The 15,554-nt window shown below is 40.0% G+C and overlaps 3 protein-coding genes across 3 annotated transcripts; 2 read left to right on the top strand and 1 right to left on the bottom strand.

Moving 5' to 3' along the window:
• LOC132736566 (uncharacterized) lies at positions 1-1,382 on the bottom strand. The gene has a single exon (XM_060723717.1). It carries the CDS (start codon positions 1,145-1,147, stop codon positions 122-124), a length of 1,026 nt encoding a protein of 341 aa, XP_060579700.1. The 5' UTR covers positions 1,148-1,382; the 3' UTR covers positions 1-121.
• A 1,641-nt stretch (positions 1,383-3,023) lies between these two features.
• Positions 3,024-5,258, top strand: LOC132736548 (uncharacterized). The gene has a single exon (XM_060723691.1). The coding sequence runs from the start codon at positions 3,024-3,026 to the stop codon at positions 5,256-5,258; it is 2,235 nt and encodes a 744-aa protein (XP_060579674.1).
• Positions 5,259-11,608: 6,350 nt separating this feature from the next.
• LOC132736547 (uncharacterized protein F54H12.2-like) lies at positions 11,609-12,910 on the top strand. The gene has a single exon (XM_060723690.1). It carries the CDS (start codon positions 11,609-11,611, stop codon positions 12,908-12,910), a length of 1,302 nt encoding a protein of 433 aa, XP_060579673.1.
• Positions 12,911-15,554: the final 2,644 nt, after the last annotated feature.

The following is a 15,554-nucleotide window of genomic DNA, read 5'->3' as shown; positions in this document are numbered from 1 at the left end:
CTTTTTTTATAAACTTGACAATATTGTTTTTTTTACAATTAAAAACTTGACAAATATTTTTTTAACACAACTTTTTTTTAAACTTTAGTTCACTTCTTTTATTATTATTGTTCACATTTTTTTAAAACAGTTTTTTCACAGACTTTCTTAATTTTTTGCGTAATGGCTCATAGTCTGATTCTTCCAGTATCGCCTTCTTGGTTGGTGGTGGTGGTGTTGTAGTACACGGCTCGGTACTACCTGCGGGGGTTGAGGTAGCAAGTGTGATACCGTTTTGGTTATCGAAGGTCGGTTTGGTAAATTCACGCCCCAAAGCAGTCCATTTTAGCGGTGGTGTTTTCGGAAGTGAGAGATGTTTATCTCTATTTTCAATATATGCAAAGTCACCATATCGAGGTTCGTCATAGACAAATTCTGGCTTTGTGGGTGGCTTCTGAGCTGGTTCTGTGTTATCCGACTGTGCTACCGGTGTTGATGGCTGGGGTGGTAAGGTCCCAAGTGTGATTGGTCCTTTCGGAAGTGGTGATTTTGGACGTTTATGTATTTTATCAAAATATACAAAGGCACCATGTCCATGTTTACGAGCGAATTCCTCATATTCTAATAATTCTGACTCTGTGGCTGGCTTCTGAGCTGGCTTGGTGTCATCCGATGAATACTGTGCTACTGGTGTTGATGGCGGTGGTGGTGGTGGTGCCATGTTCATCGTGCTGCCATAACCAAAATACTGTTGTTGTTTTTCTGTGGGTCCGTAATACTTGACTGTGTTTTCATCAAATAAGCTAGGTGGTGAAGTATCGTCTTTCTTGCTACGATTAGGGCAATCAGGAGAATAATGCCCTTTTTCGTGACAATTGAAGCAGGTCACCGTTTTCAAATATTCTGGATCGATCGGTTTTCGTGGTTTCGGACACTCACTCACAAAATGTCCAGGCTGTTTGCAACGATAGCATGTTTTTTTCACCCCTGTATTCACATCTTTTTTCACATCTTTATTCTTCTGCGGACAATTTCTCGTAAAATGTCCGTCTTGATGACAATGGTAGCACTGCCCCGATTGTTTATCATATGTCCCTATGAGTGTATTCAATGCACGTATATGTGTCTTCATATTTTGTAACAATACATCTTTTTCTGTGTTAGCCATGGTTGTTGTTCTGTCAAGAGCTGTGTCAGAGCAAATACTGATACTGAGGAGCGGAGTGCGCTCTTTTTATAGACGTCCGAGGCACGGCTCATTTCGCAGGTATAAAACTGAGCGGCTCGCTCTGTATGAAATTATTATAACACAGTATCTCAAGATGTCTAAAAGACTTGTTCCTTACTCGGATTCATCAAGCGATTCGTCAAGTGACTCGAGCAGTGATGATGATACGGCACAGGCTATGAAAAAATATCGTTTATCACTAAGTAAAAAAAGATTATTGAGAAGAAAAAAAGAAAAGAAAAAAGAAAAGAAAAATAATAGCGAGGAATATCAGTGCGATGAACATCATGAAAATCAACATGGAGGTGAGAGGCCAGTCAGTCAATTTTATCATATGAAAGAAAGAATGCAAAGAAAATCGAGAAAATTCAAGACACAAAGTAAAGTATATGATGTGACATTTGACAGCTATGATCGGCCGTTTGAATTTACGCATGATTTATTCAACAGCTTAGTGGAGGAGATGAAAAAACAGTGCCGTGCTAAAGCTCGAGACAAAGTACGGATATCGATTTCACATCCCGATTTACAATTCGGGATTCATATTCCGTTTGATGATGTGAATCACGTGACAGGGGAAACGCTGCTCAACGAAATTGAACGTGTTATGCAGAGTAACGACAGCTTTAACGTTCATGATGGAGAAATGCATGCTGAAATAACACATATTTCTATGCCTGAAGGATCCGGACGACGTAATATGCATTTCGGATCACATATAAGTATTGATAATATGACTAAAGTGAAAAGAAGTATCATTCAAATCAAAAATTCAAAAGACTGTATGTGTTTAGCACGTGCTATTGTAGTAGGCATATGCCACGCTCAGAAAAAAGATACCGCTGAATGGAAGAAAAAATGGCATATCATACGACAATCGGACAGACCGTTACAAGAGGCAGAAGCTAAAGCTTTATTGGATCAAGCTGGCATACGATACGATCAACCATGTGGGATCGAGGAATATCAGCAGATACAAGCTATACTGTATCCAGAATACGTGATTAAAATACGAGCACAGCACGCAAATTGCGAGATGTTATTTACACCGCCGCAGATGACAGAGCACAGTACAGCCATTTACATTTATTTTCATCAAGAACATTTTGATACGATAAAGTCTATCACGGGATTCTTAGGCCGATGCTATTATTGTCATTATTGTGATATAGCCTACAAATGTAAAGAACAGCATCAATGTAAACATTTATGCCAGTGTTATTCTACGACGAAATGTAAATTTGTACGAAACAGACAGTGTATGGATTGTTTACGGTTTTTCACTAGTGATGAATGCTTTCAGAAACATAAACAAGTAAAAGGTAAACATAAGAAGAATATATGTCAATCGGTATGGGTGTGTAAACAATGCAATCAAATGGTCGTAGGCACAAGAAAATCGCATCTGTGTCCAGGGACTAAAAAGTGTTACTACTGTAAACAAGTGGTGAATGCTGATCATGAGTGCTACATTCCAAAGTATGAATCTCCAGAAAAAGAGAAGCAACCAGAGGTGCCTTTCATCTTTTACGATTTTGAATGCCGATTTGACAGTGGTGAACATATTCCTAATTTCTGTGTGGCACAGAGGGCTTGTCATGAATGCATTAGAGAAGCAGTCACTGAACCATGAATACAATGTGATCAAGTGCCGGGGCAACGAGAGGTCATTTTTCGTGGGGATCAAACCTTACAAGACTTTTGTAAACCGATACACCAAGGCGCTACAGCGATTGCTCATAATGCTCAAGGATATGATGCACAATTTATATTGAGGTATTTAGTGACACACGGTACAGTCAAGCCGAAACTGATCATGAACGGTAGTAAAATCATCATGCTGGAAGCACATCAAGTACGACTCATTGACTCTATGAGTTTTATCACCATGCCGCTAGCCGCCTTTCCAAAAACATTTGGTTTGACTGAAATGGCAAAAGGATGGTTTCCGTTTTGGGCCAATACGCACGAGTTCCAGACTTACAAGGGTCCTTATTTGCCACTAGAGTACTATAAACCTGGAAGTATGAAACCCGAATCGAGAGACAAGTTTCTAGCCTGGTATAATGAGAAAGTCGACAACAAAGTCATGTTCGATTTTCAACAAGCGATGGAGACGTACTGCAAGTCGGACGTAGATATCTTAAGAAGAGGGTGTGGCGAGTTTCGATACCAGTTACTGGTCAGTGATGACATTGATCCATTCATAGAAGCATGTACCTTGGCACAAGCATGCAATAAAGCTTGGAGAAAGAACTCTATGCCTGAACAAAGTTTAGCCATCATATCAGATGCGGGGTACCCCAATAAAGTCAAATATTCAATCAAAGGTGTGCGATGGATACAAGGCGAGGCAGTTACAGACGGTATACACATACAGCATGCTTTGAATGGTGGTGAAAAGCGTATAGGACAGCACTATGTAGACGGCTTCTGTGAAGAAAGCAACGTTATTTACGAGATGCTCGGATGCTGGTACCATGGATGTTTGAAATGCTATCCCAATCGAGACTTAATCAACCCGTTTTCAATGGAAAGTATGGGCTCATTGTACAGAAAGACATTTCAGCGCTTTGATGCATTAAAACGCTATGGGATGGCCATCAAGTACATTTGGGAGTGTGATTTCGATGCACGTTGTAAGCAAGATCCGCAGTATAAGAGTCTCATAGATCAATTTTATCCACATTTAGAGCCTATTGAACCTCGTGAGGCTCTATTCGGAGGGAGAACAAATGCAGTACAACTATATTATGAAGTAGATGAAAGTACACAGCAAGAGATCAAATATGCCGACATTTGCTCACTGTATCCGTATGTATGTAAATACAAAGCCTATCCTTTGGGACATCCTGTCATTCTGAGCCAGGAAGACATAAATAACGAGCAGATACACACTTACAAAGGACTCATTAAATGTAAAGTGCTACCCCCGCAAGATTTATGGATGCCAATTCTACCTTTACATTGTAACAAGAAAATGGTATTCACACTATGTCGGACATGTGCTGAGAAAGAATGTACGTTCTGCCACCATGATATAGAGGATCGAGCCTTGGTCGGAACATGGACGTCCATCGAATTAGCAAAGGCGCTTGATAGAGGGTATCAGATCATGGACATTTATCATATTTGGCACTGGGAGCATTGGAGTGATCAAGTGTACACTAATTACATTAACAAGTACCTGAAAATGAAACAAGAGGCCAGCGGGTATCCACCCTGGGTGAAAACCGCAGAGGACCAGCAAACGTTTAAAGACGAGTATTTTGAGGCCGAAGGCATAGAGCTGGAACATATTGAAAAGAATGTGGGGAAACGAGCATTTGCAAAAACCATGCTGAACTGTCTATGGGGTAAAAATGCACAAAACAATGTATTAGCGAAAACGGAATATGTCAACTCAGTGTCGGGATTTTATGACATCGTCACGAATCCTCATATCACCGTGAATTATGTGGACATGTTTGACCATGATGAATTTATCTTGATAAACTATTCAGATCAGTCAGATCAAGCACAACCTCATTCATCGGCTAATGTGGTGGTGGCCTCCTTTGTTACGGCCTATGCCAGACTTGAACTCTATGCACAGTTGGAACAGCTAGGTCAACGGGTGCTTTACTTTGATACAGACAGCTGCATGTATGTGTACGACCCTGATCAATATAACATTCCTATCATCAATAGCCGCCTAGGTAAATGGACAGATGAAGTACCGGAAGGTAAAATTGTGAAATACGTCGCATTGGGACCTAAGAATTACGGCTATGAATATATTGTAGAAGGCAAGAGGTATACAAAATGTAAAGTGAAAGGTATCACATTGGACTACGATACAACTCAAAAAGTCAATTTCGACACGATGGTAGACTGTGTGAAAGACAGAGATAATTATTCAAGCGTGATTCATTATCCATCTCGCATTCAAAGACATAGAGACAGAAAAGTCACCAGTGGTCCACAAACGAAAACATTTCGATCAGTTTACACCAAACGATTGGTCGTAGATACATTTAAAACGGTTCCATATGGCTATCTACATTCATAAGTCAGAAACATGGAAGGAAGCACACGTGTTTTGGACAGTCCTATCTGTAGAAAAGCTTTAATTCTTGCTTTTCACATGATCACGCCTTACACTGAAAGCATCACACCCGCTTTCATAGAGACTCAGTTGCAAAAAGCAGACATGTTTCATGAATTTCAAATAGCAGCCCGATATATGTGCGATCATTGGACGTATTGGCATTATAGCGATTGGCAAACACGAGTCGTGAATCAACCTGAAGTTGTACAATTTTTGAGTCAAGTTATAAATAGGAAGCGATGTGAGACTCGTCATCATTCTTTACTCAACCATCAAGATGAGCACATCAACTCATAGCGTTACGGTAGACGAAGCTCATTACAGTAAAGTACATCTTGGCTTCGATAATGATTTATGGGCTTATCTTATGATGAATTACATTCGCAACAGAATGGGATTAGACATTGACTTTTCACAAGTACATCAGTTTGATGATCCTTACTGCAGGCTGTATGACAATTTACCTCTGCGTGTGATACATCAAAAGATGGACATTGAAACCGCCTTAGCAGACTTTCTAGACTTACATGGAATGCGGGTGGTGAAGTGGAAATCTATTCCAGGCGTGATGACAAAGTTGAAGTATTGGGACTTGTCTATACCTGTTGGAAGCACTTTTCTGTATATGTTGAGAAATTATATGACTAAGTATCATTCTGATCTATGTATTGAGTGGTGTGAACATAGTAAAAGACCATATGATGTTTGTTATTGTCTAAATTTTTTGCCTGATGTTAATGAACAGTTAGATGTTAACATGTTAACTTTGTTTTGTAATCGCCATGCAGAACGTAAAGGATGGTAGATTGAAAAAAAATAAAAGTATAAAGAAGAATGCATGTGTTGTTTTGTTTTCATTGAGTCATTGATCAGTATGGAATCCAGTTTACTTTTTCAACATCCTTGCAATATTTTCATTTCTGGATCAAGCGGTTCAGGAAAACACAATTTGTCAAACGATTAATCGAATATAAAGAGAATTTATTTCAACTTGTACCACAACGTATCATTTGGTGCTATAAAGAATGGCAACTCGTGTATGCTATGATTCAAGAGAGTCAAGAATCTTTCATCAAATTCATAGATGGCATTCCAGACGACGATGATGATATCGTAACAGACACAGCCGATCGACATTTGGTCATCTTTGACGACATGTTAGGCGATAAAGATGAAGAAAAAATCAAATTATGGTTCACACGAAAAGGACATCATCGTAATGCAAGTGTGATTTATATCACTCAAAACTTGTTTCAGCAATCTAAAGACAGTCGAACAATTAGTCTGAATGCTCATTACATGATTTTATTTCAAAATACAAGAGATAAAGGACAGATCAAGACACTCGCAAATCAAATACAGTTACCACATTTATTAGCGGCCTATCAAGATGCAACATCGAAACCTCATGGCTATTTACTCATTGATTTTCATCCAAAGACGCAGGATATGTATCGATTACGGTCAGATATTTTTCATCACTGGGTGACAGAGCAAGATCGAGGTCCGATTGTATACACACGATTATAAAAAGGAAGAGTGAATACAGTTTGCATTCATTTGCCAAGGTGCAGTCATGAGCGTCAATCACGAATTATGGACACCTCCGGTGCTCATTCGGGCATTAGAACAATTTAGCAGAACAAACAACATACAGCACAGAAACCTGGTGCTTTCTGCAGGATTAAGAGAGATGGTCAAATGGTTTACATTGGCTGCAAAGCTGATTCTACAGAAGAAAATCAAGTTGCCCAAACAGTCCATGAAATTCATAGACAAGAACAAGCAGGCCATTGAACAGTTAGCTGATTCCAATCTGACGGCTGAAGCAAAAAGAAAAATCATATTAAAACCCGGTGGAAGCGGCTTTTTGGGAGGCGTTATGATTCGAAATCTACTACGCTGGGACGGAGAAAAGATCAAACGAAAGTTTGATTCACCTCGCACTAGCACTACAGCCAGAACAGCAAGAGCAGCACCATCAACAAGTCGACGTCAAGCTCCCAAGAAAAAGAGGACACCCAAGAAAAAGAGAACACCTAAGAAAAAGAGAACACCTAAGAAAAAGAGAACACCTAAGAGAACACCCAAGAAAAAGAAGACAGTATTCAGAAACATTGATGATCGATTTGTGACAAAAAGACGAAAGCCAAGCAGGAGCAAAAGTTCGAGTCCCTTAACACATTTACACGATGTGAGCCAGGTGTTGGATCAAACTTCACCACCACGATCTATTAATCTGTCACCTTTGAGTGTGATATCGGGATTCACTACACCTTCGTCGCATCGATCTCGTCCATCCAGCTCCATGTTAAGCACACCCGTCTTGAACACACCACCTCTTAGACACAGTTCTCCGAGGACCCCCATTCAACTGATGTCCAGATTTTCTCCACTGAACTGAGCATATAAAAAGAGACAACAGACTGAAGAGAGCTTCATTTGAAAACAAGACATCATGGCAGCAAACAGAAAGACGAGAAAGAACAAGAAGCCTCTGATTCATAAACATGGTGCTACAATCATGGCGATAAGTCAAGCTACTCCCAAGTTTCGGAAATCGATGATTAAACATGCACCACCTGAAGTCATTCATTGTGTGTCGGAATGCTGTCACAATGTTTTAAAAGGAAACGTACCGTTGTCAGACACTCAAAAGCGCAAGTTGCAACCGAACCGTCAACATCTACGCCTCTTGGCAGACAGACGAGTACCTCTTCACAAGAAAAGAAAGATCTTGAATCAAAAAGGTGGATTTTTACCCATCTTGGCATTAACGTTGGCGCCTATGATAGCAGATACCGTAGGAAAACTCGTCGATAAAATATGAAGAAAATGGCCATTGTTCCGTATCAACTGTTGGAAGAAATGAACAGATGGAAATCAGAACAGCAACAACGTCCAAGATTACCACCAAATCCACAGGTGACCCAGGCTTCACATTTACATCAAGACATGAATGCTGTGCTGAAAGAAGACCATGTGTCAGAAAGTGAAAAAGCACAACTCTATGGACAAAAATTGCAACAATTTCAAATGGCACATAAAAAAGCGCTCCGACCTAAACCTACAAAAGTGGGTGCTGGTGCAGATCCTGGTGCAGATCCTAGTGCAGATCCTGGTGCAGGTGCTGGTACAGATCCTGTGGTCAGAAAACCATTGTTTGATCGTATAGTGGACAGCGTCCCCACCACCATGAGACGTAAAGCTAAACTTCTTCTTCAAATGTTAGAGGAACATCCCGATATGTCATGGAATGAGCAGGGACGGTTGGAAGTGCAAGGCAAACCTATTGACGGTTCAAACATTATTGATTTAGTGAATGATGTCTTACGCCATCGAAAAGGTTCAAGCCCCCGAGGATGGGAATACTTCTCAAGTGGTCTGAGAGACATGAATGTACCACAAGAATACATTGGAAATAAACAACGTTGGTCTTGGATGCAGAGACAACTCTCAGACGATGATTATGTAGAAGATGAAGATGGAGATAAATTCTTTGAAGCGAGTTACAGCTTTCCTGCAACACCTTCACCTCGAGCAGTCAAACCTATAAAACACGAACCAAAAGCATCCGGATCTCACATCACCTCTTGGGAACCTTATTGATATGACTGTACAACATAAAGCAAAGGGGAAGCATACCCTGGATACGCTTCTTGCTGACATTTACTATGATCCAAGCCATCCTGCCGGATATGCAGGCATTCGTAAATTGCAAGTCGCAGCAAAACAGTATTATCCAAAGGTATCATTGGAACAGATCAAAGCATGGCTTCAGAAACAGAAGACCTACACCTTGCACAAACCGATTCGACGAAAATTTCAAAGACGTCAAACACGTGTGGGAGGTATTGATATCCAGTGGCAGGCCGATTTAGCAGACCTACAAAAACTGATGAAAGACAATGATCAATATCGTTATTTGCTTTGTGTCATTGATGTTTTCTCCAAATATGCTTGGGTGATACCGATTTTCAACAAGACAGGAAACACACTCATCAAAGCGTTTCAAACTATTCTGAAAAGTGGACGATCACCGAAATCACTGCAAACTGATAAAGGCTCTGAATTTAAAAATAAAGAGTTTCAACAATTCTTAAAGAAGAAAAAGATTCATTTTTTCACTACGGAAAATCCAGAGACCAAAGCCAGCATTGTTGAACGATTTCAAAGAAGTTTGAAAAGTCGCATGTGGAAATATTTCACACATGAAAAAACAAGATGTTACATCGATGTGCTTCAGGATATGGTCCATGCCTACAATCACAGCTTTCATCGCAGTATTCAAAGAACACCGGCTTCAGTGACACCCGATACAGAACCTGAAGTGGCACGCCATTTGTATGGATCGAAAAACAAAGTAAAATCACTCCCTGTTCAAGTGGGCGATTTAGTTCGCATCAACAAAACTAAGAAAACATTTGATAAAGGATATCTCCCCAATTGGACAACAGAATTGTTTAAAGTGACATCCATTCGTCATTCATCTCCACCTACGGTCAAGCTGGAAGATTTAGGAGGTGAAGCGATTGAGGGATCTTTCTACCTACCTGAAATCCAGGCTATAAAAGACACTGAGATTTATGAAATTCAATCAGTTCTTGCACGACGCACAAGAAACGTAGGCGGAAAAAAGATCAGAGAAATTAAAGTACACTGGGAAGGTTATCCGAGTAAATTTGACAGTTGGATTCCGGCCAGTCATCTCCTATAAAATGGAAGACACTACACAAAAGATGCCACAGTTAGATTCGGTCAGCGTACAGGTGAGCAACAGAAGCAGCTCCATCATTTCGAAATCTCTAGAACCGAAAAACAGATTGACGTACGTGTCACAGATCATTGCCATTTACTTCGTGTTAGCCGTGTCTATTGTTCAGCTCTGTTTAGAATCAAAAGACCCCATCTGGTTAATTCTTTTGAGCAGCACGCTCGGTTACATTTTACCCACACCTACTTTGAAATTTATCAAACCAGGTGTATTGTCACAAGCAGTGGGTGAGCCTAAACCATGAATTCGTTTTACATCACCGTGTTAAGTGACAGCTCACTCAACATTTTTAAGAACAACACCCAAAGTCAATTTAGAACGAAATTAGCTAAACCTATCCATATCGAAAAAGGTCAATGGGAGATGGCTTTGGTAGAACTTATTATCCCCTCTCAAATTGTAAATGTGTCTGAAGAAGAATCGAAATTCAAAATTGTCACCACCGATTTAAATTTAGGCAAGAAAATGAATAAATTTTCACATCAGTGTCGGAAGATAAACGATCAATACAGTTATGCGTGCTGTATTCCACCAGGGGTGTATTCTTCCCCAGAACACCTCATCACCGAAATTGATGAAGCCATTCAAAAAGCTGTAGGGAAACTTTTACATGACAATGAAATGACTTTTCATATTGGTTATTCCACACCCAAGAAACGTGTCAAGTTTAACAGCACTCATACTGAGATGGGGTTACACTTTCATCCGAAATTACTCATGAAATTAGGAGGTGTGAGTATGATGATGGGTGATATTTACCCCACCGACAAAAATCCCTTTCCTTATGGTGTCGATTTAAATGTAGGCACCAATCATTTATTCATTTATTCCGATCTGGCCGATTTTACGTTCCTCGGAAACATTGAGGCACCCATACTTCGAGTGGTACCTTTTGAATCGACTCGAAAAGATTCAAATCATACTCATGAAGAATTTTTAAATTTGCATTACATCCCCATCTCCAAATCCAATTTTGATGAAATTGAAATCAATATAAGGGGTGACACAGGCGAAGTCGTTCATTTTGTAGAAGGCAAGTCTATGGTCAAGTTGCATTTTAGAAAAGAAAACACATTGATCATGTATCCCGTGTATAGAGGCGTTCCCCGACAATATGGTCATGGTCTAGGGTCTTTGTTTCACTCGGCCATCAAATCTACTACACCTCTTCTAGCACCTCTTGTCAGTTCAACGATGAGAGCCATAAAAAATGAAGGAGTTAGACAAGGCACAGGCGCTATCACCGATGTACTTTTAAAAGGCAAAAGTCCGAAACAGGTGTTGAAGACTCGTGGCATACAAGCAATCAAAAGCATTGGAAAAGCAGCAGCATTGCAATTGGGCAGATCACTCATCAATCGTGTCAGAGGTGGAAGAAGACCTCGTCGAGCAACAAAACGTATAAATAAACCGACGCACAAGAAAACACCTCATTTCACAACCAAGCGTCGTCGGAGCAATCCACTTCAAGGAATTATACGAAGTAAACTTCTCAAGACGTCTTCAAGACCAATCGATATATTTGACTAGAACAACGATGATGCAACACGGATCTTGCGAGTGTAGTAAAACAGAGCTTGATGTTACTTCTGTGCCACCCACCATGACAGCCATGCAAGATGCACAATGGACAGAACATTATCCTATCTCAGCATTGAATAATTCAGCACCAATTGAATTCATCATTCCACCACAGACAGAGAAATGGACAGATCTCAATCAGTCTTACTTATACGTGAAGTTCAAAGTAGTCGCAGCTGCGGATGGTGCAAATTTGGGTAATGATGCAGAAGTGTCTGTGGTCAATAACTTTTTCCACAGTATGTTCAGCAGCATAGACTTGTACCTGAACAACAAACTCGTTTCCAGCGATTCAGATTTGTACCCCTATCGGGCTTATATTGAAAATCTACTGTCCTACAGTAAAGACTGTCAAGATACACAACTCAAGGCATTTGAACTCTGGGACAAAGATACAGCGACACACATGCAAGACAACACAACCGGAGGGGCTAATGACGGTTGGAAACGTCGACGATTGCGCATTCGAGGGAGTGCATCTTGTGAACTCATCGGACGATTACATTTAGATTTGTTCCTGCAAGAAAAATATCTTCCTAATGGTATTGAACTCAGGCTCAAACTCAACAGGACGTCCAACAACTTTTGTCTTGTGGGCACTGCTGAAGGTAAAGTGGTGATACAGCAGGTAGGATTCAATGTGAGAACAGTGGACCTGCTTCCCGTGGTGGCCAACAACTTGAATCAAGCCATTGCACAGTACAACATGAAAATTCCAATTAGACGTGCTGTCGTGAAAACATTTACCATCCCTGCCGGACAAAGATCTAAAATTGATGATCACTTGTTTCTCGGACAACTCCCAAAACGCATCATTCTCGGGATGGTGAGAAATTCAGACATCAAGGGAAATGCTGCCAGTAATCCATTTGATTTCAAACACTTTAACCTATCCAAGTTAGAAGTCAGCATTGATGGCAAAACCACGCATAACAAAGCATTCACACCGAATTTCACCGATGGCGAGGTGGCTAGATCCTACATGTCACTATACCAGGCCACAGGCTCCATGGGCATGAATCGAAGTTTCGGAATGAGTTTGGGACAGTACAAGGCAGGATACACGTTATGGGGATTTGATCTCACCGCCGATCAAGGAAGCGAGGAAGGTCAACTACACCCTATAAAAACAGGAAACATGAGAATCGACCTTCAGTTCTCAGAAGGTCTTGGTGTACCCATCAACGTGATTGTGTATGCAGAATTCGATAATCAAATCGAAATCAACACCATCCGAGAAATCATCACAGATTATTGAAGACATGGAACATATTCTTATTCATATGAGTACATTAGCGGGGAGATAGATGATAGTCGTTTAGAATACTGAGATAAAATAATCTAGTATGGTATAATCTATGTGAGATAGTTTAGTACGAGAACACAGGACTTTAGCATAAGTAATCGAGATGGCAGTTCAATGTACTGGATGTAGTCAGTGTGGATCATGTGCCACTAGTCTGAAACTGCTAAGGCATCGAGGCTAGCTTATTCTACAAACATATGCGCGGCCTTCAAGGCGACAACTTATGGATTGGAAATTGGTTACATAAGAAAACGCCCCACTGGGAAAATCAATCTGGAAATTTAATTGAAAAAAGGTGAAATAGGACTGTTTTTTTTTTTAATCTCAATCCACACGGGTTCAGATTGTCCCCCCAAACCCGGTTTCCTATCCTCACGGATACTAAATTTCTTACAGTGGACTGAAGGGAAAATATAAGGAAACAAAATCAACAACAATTATCCGCAACAGAAACCCTGAATCAGCCCCTTTTTGGAATCAGTTGGCCATGGAAAGAAAAAAAGTTGGGAAACTCGCTGGGAAAAAATTGGACAAACTGAATTGAATTAGCAAATACAATTCCTCCGAATAAATCCAATTTTCGATTACGAACGCCCCCTTTCCCCATGGAGGTGGTATGCCCCAGAGGATCAACCTTCCCAGAGCCAAACAAAAAAACACATCAAAGAAGCTTTACATTGGGTCAACACAAATCATAAAAACAGCCAAATCAAGCCCCTGGGAGAACCATTGGTGATGCTTCTTTTTCTTTTTTAAAAGAAAAATAAGAGCGATTTAACCACCTTTTTGATTCGTACGGATTACCACCTTTTTTTGAAAACAAGAACATATTTAAACCATTTTCCCTGGGAAAAAAGAAAAATGCCAGAATCCTTTATACTTTAACCAAATCAAAGTCCAAAAATTTAATCAAAAAGTGGAAAATAGGTGTAAATGTCACGGAAAAGTGGGTTAACGTAACTATTCGCTTTTTAGATTACTTTTGGCTTTAAGAAAAGGGAATCTCAATACAGAAGTTCTAGTGTAATCGTATTAGGACTGTTTTCATATGAATACCTGAATATATTTATACAGATCATTAATTGAGCAACAGAGTCTGTGATATTGGTTCAATATAAGGCGAAGTGTATTGGCAGCGAGTATCGATGAATAGCTAGACCAAATTACTAAACCTCGATTTGCAATCGCATGTCATGTTACTGTGTGCCGATGCGAAAGGAAGCTATTTTAAATAGCCTAAGTGCTTACAATGTTTGATGCTAGTGTATGATTTATAATCCAATGATGATTCACTGTGACTGTTATTTCTGAAGAATGTTGTGTTAATATGTTGTTCATCTTGTTAAAAATGTTTGTTTATTAAAAAAATGTTTGTTCAATAAAAAAATGTTTTGTTCAATAAAGAATGTGTACACACAACATTGTTGTTATCTATGTAGTAGTCAAGGGGGTTTAAGTACACCCTATCCATTTATTAAAGACCGTACGTTGCCCAGGTCTATAAAAACTGTGCCATAATGTTCCCACATTTGTGCCATAAGTTTCCAACATTTGTGCCATAAGTTTCCAACATTTGTGCCATAATGTTCCCACATTTGTGCCATAAGTTTTTGTGCCATAAGTTTTGTGCCATAGTGCCCCCCTTCACTACTACCGGTCAATAGTTTCGACGGTTCCCTCGCGTGCTCTGATGTCATTGACGGCATAGAGGATTTCCACTTGAAGCGTCCATCGATCTTGATCATAAACCAGACGTGACGTGACATAGTTAAAGTATTAAGTTTGATTATTAACATATGTGCAAAACTATTGTTGTTCAAGTAATAAAACAGTTATTTCATACGTGATTTGGGAACAGTCAAACACTTGTCCCTCGGTGTCGAGGTAAGTGTTTTGAACTGTTGCCCTCGGTCTAGGGGCTTGGGCAACAGTTCAAAACACTATCCCCTCCACCTCGGGGCCAAGAGTTTGACTGTTCCCAAATCACATATGAAACTGAGGCTTAATATGCCATTAATATTTACGCACAATTTACGACATAAGTAACACCATATAAAGCGTATCTATATATTAGATATACTCAACAATGCAGTCGACGTTAGCGTATCAAGGATTTTTCTCCTCATGCAAAACCCAAGGTCACGGCCATTGACCCCTGAAATACGGTCATTCGAAACGATGAGAAAATGTCTGTTCCACCAAATCTCTCTGTTGTAGGACTATCCAGCACGAGTCACAGAATTCTGTAGCAAAACTTGTGTACGCTGCAGATGGAATTGGACATTTTTCTATTGACTTCTGTCAGTGAGTAATTTATAGCTTTATCACATACTCGTGCCGCTTTTGGGCGACTCCGTTAAAATGGCGTGGCAATGCATATATTTGGTTGCGACGTCATTTGCGTCATAAGGCGCGCTTAATTTTGTAGTCATACTTTAGGGCGTCAATAAAAAAAAGATTCTTTTTTGCTTAAAACTTTCTTTGAGTTCGGTATGTGATACTATATATACTCGCCACAATGTCTAATACGTCTGAAACAGATTTGTTTGCGTTCAATGAACGCCTGCCTTGTTTTTCTTGTTAAGGTTGATAATTA

This window comes from Ruditapes philippinarum, unplaced genomic scaffold, assembly GCF_026571515.1.
Source record: "Ruditapes philippinarum isolate M1 unplaced genomic scaffold, ASM2657151v2 ctg2657_1_1_1_1, whole genome shotgun sequence".
In the NCBI taxonomy this organism is placed as follows: Eukaryota; Metazoa; Mollusca; class Bivalvia; order Venerida; family Veneridae; genus Ruditapes; species Ruditapes philippinarum.
Note: the sequence above shows the minus strand (reverse complement) of the source record. Positions and strands in the feature narration are given on the sequence as shown.